Source organism: Hipposideros armiger, unplaced genomic scaffold (assembly GCF_001890085.2).
Source record: "Hipposideros armiger isolate ML-2016 unplaced genomic scaffold, ASM189008v1 scaffold_292, whole genome shotgun sequence".
Lineage (NCBI taxonomy): Eukaryota > Metazoa > Chordata > Mammalia > Chiroptera > Hipposideridae > Hipposideros > Hipposideros armiger.
Window position 1 is genome coordinate 1,718,569 of NW_017731642.1, and position 9,094 is coordinate 1,727,662.

The following is a 9,094-nucleotide window of genomic DNA, read 5'->3' on the forward strand; positions in this document are numbered from 1 at the left end:
CTGCTCAGCTCGGGCTGGACTCGAGCCGCTGTTGCTCAGAGCTCAAACTCTTGAGCGAGCTCTTAACCAACTGAGCCACTCGGCCGGCCCGGGAGGCTACTTTTTATAGCGAAACTTCCTGCCCACATTCTCAGTTCGGTCCATTTTATGTAAATGAGGTGTCCAAATTGTACAGTTATGATTGGATGGGGCAAGTCTCAGTCTGTTGGTAGAAAGACAGAACCAGGGTTTCCCTGCAGTAGTTGACTGGCATAAACAAGTGGGGCATACATAGCGCAGGAAGCAGAGAGTTCAGTCAGACGTTGTTTCTGGCAGAGGACGTGAGAAGCCCATCAGCAAATGGCTGCTAGACTCTTATTAATTATAAAATTTGGGCCCTCAGTTGTGCATCTCAGCAAATGAATTCCTTCTTGGGTTCACATCAAATGAATCTTGCTTCTCCAGGTCCACAAAGCCCTATATACCCCCCTCCTAAGTTGTATTCTCTCTCTCCCCTTACCAGGAGTACCCACAATTCTGATATTATGTTTATCATTCTCTGGCTTTAAAAAAAAAAAAAAACCACTTTGCCAAATGGGTATTTCTAAAAAATATGTTGTTAACAGGTTTATATAACTTTGAACTTTATGTAAATAAACTTACTCTATTTTTTGTTCTTTAGCTACTTGCTTTTTCCACTCAACATTAAATTCATGAGATTCATCCAGTTGATACATATACCAGTTGTTCGCTGCTTTTTATTGTTATAAATGCTTTATTCTTCTTTCAATGATCACTTGTTTCTCACTTTTTGTTATTATAGCAACACTGTCATGAACATTTTGTACCTGCCTTCTGGTGTACATGTACAGAAGGAGTTTCTCTTAGACGCTGAGCCATAAGAGCCATGCATCCTTAACTTTACAAGATAATGTCAGAAGTGATTGGACCAGTTTATATTCCAGCCAGCATTTACCATTATTCCATACCCTTACCATAAGTGTCTTTTTGTTTGTTTTGTTTTTGTTTTTTACTTTGAAATAGTTATAGATTCACAGGAGATTATAAAAATACATGCAAGGGAGATCCTGTATATTTTTAACGAGTTTCCCCCAATGGTAACATGTGGCATAAATATAATATAAAATCCAAGAAATTGACATTGGTATAATGCATAGAACTTATTCAGATTTCACCAGTTTTGTATTCAATTATTTGTGTGTGTGTATGTGTGTGTATATGTATAGTTTTATCACGTGTAGATTCATGTAGCCATCACCACAATCAAAGATACAGAATTATTCCACCACCATAAGACCCTTTCACACAATCCATTTATAGCTACACATCCCCCTCACCTACCCTTGGCATCTTCTAATCTGTTCACCAGCTCTATAATTTTATTTCAGGAATGTTATATAAATGGAATCATAGAGCATGTAACCTTTTGAGATTGGCTTTTGCACTCAGCCAGTTCCCTTGAGATCCATCCAAGTATCAACACATTCTTTTTTTTTCTGTGTAGCATTCCATGTTGTAAATGTACCACAGTTTAACCATTCACCTGTTGAAGGAGAGTTGGGTTGTTTTCAGTTTGGAGCTATCACAAATAAAGCTGTTAGGAAAATTTGTGTACAGTTTTGTATGTGAACATAAGTATCTTTCTGGGAGAAATGTCAACGAGTGCAATTGCTGGGTCATAAGATAAATATATGTTTACTTTTACAAGAAGCATCCGAAGTTGCTGTATTATTTTGTATTCACACCCACAGTGGATATGAATAATCCAGTTTCTCTATCCTTGTCAGCATTTGGTGTTGTCAGTATTTTTATTTTGACCATTCTGATAGATGTGTAGTGATATTTCATTGTAACTTGAATTCTCCTAGTGGCTAATGTTGCATATCTTTTCATGTGTTTATTTGCCACCTGTTTGTCCTCTTCAGTGAAATCTCTGTTTTTTGCCTGTTTTCTGATCAGATTGTTTATTCACTGTTTAGTTTTGAGACTTCTTCATGTCATAAATGTTTTTTAAAATGTTTTTGTTTACTCTTTCCCTTGTTAATATTTAGAAAACTAAATGTTTAAAAAGAGGAACATCTCAGCAAGTTTACTCAAAGTTTGGATCATTGCCTGTTGTGGCTGAGAAGGTGAGAGGAGCAAAAATGAAGATGCTTATTTAAAAAAAAACAAAAAAAACTCATGCTTTGTTGTAAGCTCTATTTAAATGCCATTAGTCATTGGAAATTGTTCTCAGCTATTTCTTTTCCTCTAAAGTCTGCCAGTGCAAGTCATTCTGTAAATGCAAGTATGCAAAACCTCCTACAGTTGATGCAACATTATGGGCCACATATTCTTCGAAAACCTGCTGAAGTTGCTGAGCCTAGATGTCTCTACAAGCCTACTAGAACAGTTTCCCAGTGTAAAGCTGTACCTCCTGACCCAGAAAAATCTGTTTCCATTTGTGACAATTTGTCTGAACTTCTGATGGCAATGCAAGATGAGCTAGACCAAATGAGTATGTAAGTATTTTTATTCTTTATCAGAAGAAGTAGCAAGATATTTAGGTATCTTTTTTTCTTTTAGTTTTAAGAACAATGCCACTTAGAAATTCTTAATGGCCTTACTTAGTTAGCCATTTGGACTTATTTTGATCTGCACAGATTTGTTGTCACTGAGTTTTCGTTGTATTTATTGATACTACTGTGTTTAAATTTTCAGCTGTGTGTAAGTACTACTTTTCCAATCTAAGGAGTTTCTATATTCCCAAGATCTGAACTTACAGACAGATATTACTGTCATTCTAACATATGGGGTCTGGTGATCTTAAATTATAACTCAAAAGCTTTTATAAGAAAGATTCTCCTTTTTTAATAATCGTTTGGTTAAATGAATTATTTCATTAGACAAATAGGAATGCAATTTCTTGTTTTAGACTTTGACTAATCTGCATTACAAGTAAACAAAATTCTGTATGGGATACATATTTTAAGCCTCAATTTTAAATACATATTCAACAAAAATTCTACAAAATATGTGATTTGGCTGTCCAGCTAGTTGAACTAAGACCTCTGTAGAAGATATAACTAATTCTATTGACAGTATTTCTTTGAGTAGGCTATCACCTAATTTAGGGATTCTCAGGCAAATAATCCTATACCTGGAATTCTTCCAAAGAGCCTACATTAATAATTCCAAAGTTGAAACTAAAGAGAGTTCTTTAATGCCTCTAGATAAGGACATCAGAATATTTTACTATATTTAGCTACGAATATCAAGAATTCAGATGTTTTTTAAGGTTCTTTAAGACCCTAAGTCAGATATTTCTACATGTATCTAATCTCAAATCACAAGAGCCTGTTTATATTTACCATAGGTTTAATTAGATAATCCTAACTATAGAGACTGTCTTTGAAGATTAATATTTAACTGACTGAAATTTATGGCAAAAACATATACCATAAGCTGTAATAGTGCTTGATATTTGCTTTCTTTCATAGGGAGCACCAAAAACTACTGAATCAAATGGAGGAAACTGAAAGCCGTTCAGTCTGTGAAGACATAGAATGTGAACTAGAACATTTAGTCAAGAAAATGGAAATTAAAGGAGAACAAATTTCCAAACTGATGAAGCATCAAGACAGTGTAAGAAGGCTTTATTTAGTAAAAGATTTTTTTTTTTAAGGTTTTTTTTTTTTAAGTTTTTATTGGGGATTTAGGGGATGGGAACAGCAGTGGGGAATTTAGGGAAGGGGAACAGACAAGTTGCTGTCGTTTTGTTCTTCAGTCTAGTTGTGGAGGACGTTGCTTCACTGGCCCATGTGGGCACCATCATTGCTCTTCCCAGGCGAGGCAGATCAGTCGCCGGCTTCTGGATGGCCACTTACGGCGGCTTGAGGGCCGCTCACGCTGGCTGCTGGCTACACACGGTAGCCCATGGCAACCCACTGCAGCAGGAGCTGCAGCCTACGCCATCGCCGGCGACTCACGGCAGCCCAGCTCCAGGTTGAGCTGTTGTTCAGCATCTTAGCTGTAAAGGGCAGTGTCACTGGCCCTCATATGTGGGATCCGAACCAGGGCCCTCTGGTGTCCCAAGCCAGCTCTTAACCAACACGCCACTCGGCCGGCCCAAAACTATGTATATTTAACTTTATAAACTTGATGTTCATTCCTAGCACAAAATCTTTGCTGTTATCACCTGGAAGATCCTTCTCCTCTCTGTTCTGTAGTTTTTACCCATTTCACATCCCCCATAAACCTTCCCCTCAGCTTTCTCAGTGCACATTGATGTTGTCCTACTTTGGCTGCCTCAAACATACAGTTTTCGTGCTACTCAAAGTTATCCCGGCTTAAATTATTCTCTAGTTGTCACATACATCATCTTCTTTCATTAATAAGAACAATAAGCTCCTTGAGAGCAAGGATTGTTTTATTCATTATATTTCTATCTGACTAGCACAGTGTTAGGCCTATAATAAGTATTCAATTAATAAAAACTTAATGAGCTTTTTAATTTCATGTAATCTTTAAATTATCAATCCAGTCCATCAGTTGTAGGGTATATTTTTAATGTTTTTGACTAAAATGTTAGATTTTTTTTTTTTCTCTCCAGGTCCGTAAACTGCAGCAAAAAGTTCAAAACTCAAAGATGAGTGATGCTTCATGTATTCAACAAGAAGATAGCAACCCTAAAGAATCAAAGAACATAAAAAATAGCCCCAGAAAATGTTCGCTAACTAACTCTCTTCAGAAGAACGGCAACTTTCATCCAGTACGAGTCCATAATCTTCAAATGAAATTGAGACGAGATGATATCATGTGGGAACAGTAATACAGTAGCAAAACTGTCACCTTAAATGAACTTTGTCAATGAGATCTTAAATTGTCTAAAGTGGTTTTAATTTAATATATCTTTATGAAATTTTGAATTATGTTTCCAGCCTCTATAAAGTGTCAAATTGTAGTATTTTTTTAATTAATGCCTAATGACTTCCTCGGAATCCCAAATAATAAATGATTGCTTTTTTGTTTTTCTTATTGACTGACATACCTAATCTCACCGTATTTTAGAAACATGGTTCACCTTTCAGATATCTTAAGTAAAATCTAAGAAATTACACTGGGTTGATGGTACTTAAAATAGAGTTAAATTTGCAATACCATTTGAAGTACCATTCCACTTTTTCATTTAGTAGGCTTGTACCCTTAAGAACCAACATAAAATGAACAGAGTATGGAAAGGTCTTTAAACTTTACTAGTACTTCCCTCCCTATCTTGTTTTAGAACTGAAATGCTTTTCTTTTTTGGAAAGGAAAAAGCTTTGTGAACAGGCCTTTAGCCCAAGGTTCTATGACAATTACAAATAAAAGCCCACTTAATTTTTAGATGACAACTCAACTACAGAAGCTTTCCTCGCCTATTCTCATTCTTTTTTACAAATCTAGTTTTACAACAACTTTTGATAACTTTCAGTTTTTTCATTATTCATATATATATGTATGTATATATATATATATACACACACACACACACATATATATATAAAGTATAGGAAGAAGTTGGGCATTTCTTCATTCAGCAAAAAATACAGGGTTATATGGTACAATCTTTTTTATATATTTTTAAATCAGTGATGTAATGAGATTTCTTTGTGTGTGTGTGCTTTTTTTTTATTCCTCACTGAAACTCTTTAGGGCAACTAGAGAATTGGAATCATCAGCTGAAGTAAAAATAGAAGGCTGACAAAAAAAGTGTAATAGAAGTGAGGAACTCAAAAGATAGGGTAGCAGTTTAAGAGATGGTGATTCCAAAGGGACAGAACTGGAGGTACATCTTTACTGAGTCCACAGCTGGGGGCATGTTCAAGCTATAGGTGTGAAAGAATTTTTGGTCAGGACCTCGCGAAGCTAGGAAGAGCAATTTTAAAAGACAGTCCTGAGTCCTAGGAAATTCCCCAAAAGTATATGTAGAAGAAAGTGGATGATTATGGTCCTTCTGAGGAGGGGGTAGGGAGGAGAACTAGGATTCATTCTCAGTGAGAGAAGATGTGCAGTTACATCTTTCCATACCTGAAGTGGGGAGATGACTGAAAATGGGCAGGTTGTTACTTGGAATTGTCCTTGAAAATAACTAGTGGCAGAGATACAAGTTTCTCTCCCTCTGGTTGAAACAGTACGTGTGTCCTTCCACTTGCACTCCCTGTCCCTCTATCAGCTCCTTCAGCCCCGGAGATGTTACACAGAGTGCTTCATCTAAACTCAGTTTTGTCACCTCAGTTTCTGCTTTGTCTTTCATTCTCAAGAATGTGAGTTCTTTTTTTTTTTTTTTTTAGTTCAGGTGTACAAAACAATGTAATAGACATTTATACCCCTCACAAAGTGACAACCCCCCCAATCTACTACCCCTCTGACATTGTATGTAGCTGTTACTCTATGTCCTTCTTTACGCTTGCTATCTCTTTGTTGAAATTCTCACTAAGTTCCTTACGCATTTTTATAATCAGTGTTTTAAACTTTGTCTCTTGTAGGCTGGTTATCTCCATTTTATTTAGTTGTATTTCTGGAGGTTTCTCCTGTTCTTTTATTTGGGACATGTTTCCTTTTTTCTTCATTCCGGCTGTGCTCTGTGTCTGATTCTCTGATTTTATGTATTAGGTAGATCTCTTATGTCTCTCAGTCTTTGCTGGGTGGCCTAATGTAGTACATATCATGTGTAGTCCAGTGGCACAGTCTCCTTGATTTCCTGTGTGTGTTCCAGGAGTGTCCCTTGAGTGTGTGGTGTGTGTTCTGTTATAATTGAGCCTTGATGCTTTTGATGCATCAGTAGATGGGATTGACTCTCAGGCTGACTGTGAGGATTGGCTATGCCCACAGTGTATGAGCTGTTGTGTGGGGGCTGACCCCTCAGGAGGATTCACTCCCATAGGCTCTTGTGCCTACTGAGACACACACACACACACGCCCCGAGTGTGCTGCTTGTAGGGTTAACCTGGTAGTTTTCTGGTGTTTTCTGAGGCCGGCCTCTTGATGTGTTGTTTCTGGTGTCTCGGGAGGGGCTCCCATGCAGGCTAATTTTAGCCTTGCCTGTTACCAGTCTGCGGCTACCTGATAGAAGCCACAAAGCTATATGTGGTTGGCTGCTGCCTGTACTGGAAGCATATGGGGGTGGCCTCACTGTGAACTGAGGCCAGCTGCCACCAGTAGTGGGCCTGAGGAAGCTTAGCAAAAGGCCCAGGGCCCCCTAGGCTATTGTTACCCACCTGCTGCCCATGAGGTCCATCTATTGAAAGAGCTTCCTTAGGTGTGCAGGCTGGGGTGATTGACCTGTTGTTGACAGTGCCCTCAGTCATGCAGCACTAGCTGGGCAGGTTGGAGTCCACGGGAGTCATGAGATGTGGCCAGTGGTTTTTACAAAGTTAATGCAGATTGAGTTATGCCAGTGCCTGGCCTCTGACTACTTCACGAAATGCCCTTAGAACATCACAATGAGCTACTGCTTGCCTCAGCTCGCAAATTCCTGAGAGCTGACTAAGAGTGGCGACGGCTCAGGCTTTGGGTCACTGTCCACCACCAAAATCTCCCTGGGCCGTCTGGCTTTCCACCGCTGTAAAAGTCCTTCGCAGCTTGTGGGGCGGGATTGGCCACTTAGGCACCCAGAATGCCACTGGCAATGCAGCTTTAGGTGGGCAGGGCGGTGTTCCAGGGAGCTAAGGGGTGTGGTCAGTGGTTTCTACAAAGTCAGTGCAGCCCCCACTCCCACACAAGTGCTAGGCATGCGACCAACCCTCAAAAATGCCCTGAGAACACTACAGCCAGCCACCGCTCATCTCAGGCCCACAGGTTCCCAAAGGCTACCCAAGAGACGATATGGCGCAGGGCTTGGGTTACCGCCAACCAGCAAATGTTTCTTGGTCCACAAGGGCCTGCAGCCTGGTAAAAAAGTTTCTGCAATCTGTGGGGCAGGGCCAGCAGCCCAGCAGTCATGAGTGTCCCGGGCGATACAGCACCAGCTATGTTGGGGGTGGGGACCCAGGGTGTCCACACCAGACCAATGTGGCCCCAGACTTGACCCTTTGGGGGCAGGCCTAACGAAAAGACGGCACCCTCCTGTAGGCCACACGTGTGTCAGGCTCCACACAGGGATAACAATGGCTCCTGTCCCTCCAGCTCCTGCCTCGAAGCCACACAACTTAGTCCTTCCCCTCACATTCCTGGGCCTCCCAAGCTGCTGCCCCTCCACCAGCGACCAGCTGAGTGTTTGCAAGCGAGTGAGTCTGTGTGCAGGTTCTATAAAGAGAGTGTCTGGGGTTCTAGCCATCTTCCAGCCCACCAGGACAGGCAGACAGAGTCCTCGCTGATTTTCACTCTCAGATGCTGTGGGTAGTCCTCTTCCCAGCTCAAGACCTCTCGGCTGGGAAGCCTGGCATGGGCCTGGGACCCCTCCCTCTTCAGTGGGGCCCTCTGCCACTGAGGTGTCCCTGTTGTTGTTCAGCTACCATCCATGGGTTCAAGGCCAGCCTGCTTCGCATCTCCCCCCACCCCCACCAGTCTCAATGTGGCCTATTCTTTATCCTTATAGTCTAATGATGATTTTTGAGGTTGATTGTTCTATAATTTATAATTTTGGTGTGATCCTGGGATGCAGTAGGCTTAGCATTTACTTAATCTGCCATCTCGGACCTCACTAAGAATGGGAGTTCTATAGTGTATACTTAGCAAAAAAACTCACCAGGACCGTAATGCAGCTCTATCTTTCTGTGCCTTTGTTTTCTGTGCACTTAAGAAGACGGCGGAATGTATCTAGTTTATCAGTAGCGAAGTCATTACTTGTGAAAATGTATTTTTAAAACAAAATTTTAAAAAAATAATGTCATTTTAGTAACACTGAATATTTCAATTAAGAATTTAGAATTTTCTTGCAAAATCAATGTAATGTGGTAGGAAAAACATGATTTCAGAATTGGAATAGTTTGGTTCAAATTGTGACTCCACGATTTAGTAGCTTCACAATCAAATAACCTTTTGGAGTCTCCGTTTTTCATTTGTAATGTGGGGATTATATTACCTCCTACCTCACAGGGTTGTCGTGAGGAGTAAATGAAAGCACGTGAATGAA

The 9,094-nt window shown here is 40.1% G+C and overlaps 1 protein-coding gene across 6 annotated transcripts in view; it reads left to right on the forward strand.

Annotated features, from left to right (window-relative positions):
* The window catches only part of CEP57L1 (centrosomal protein 57 like 1), a 55,999-nt gene extending 50,975 nt beyond the window's left edge, over positions 1-5,024 (forward strand). For 5 of the 6 annotated variants that reach the window (XM_019658988.1, XM_019658991.1, XM_019658992.1 and 2 more), the window contains 4 exons: positions 2,052-2,129; positions 2,257-2,501; positions 3,480-3,624; positions 4,592-5,024. In XM_019658988.1, coding sequence (XP_019514533.1) covers positions 2,052-2,129; positions 2,257-2,501; positions 3,480-3,624; positions 4,592-4,810 — 687 coding nt within the window. In that variant the 3' untranslated portion in view covers positions 4,811-5,024. The remainder of the gene's footprint in view (positions 1-2,051; positions 2,130-2,256; positions 2,502-3,479; positions 3,625-4,591) is intronic. The other variant, XM_019658989.1, reaches the window with a different exon arrangement.
* Positions 5,025-9,094: the final 4,070 nt, after the last annotated feature.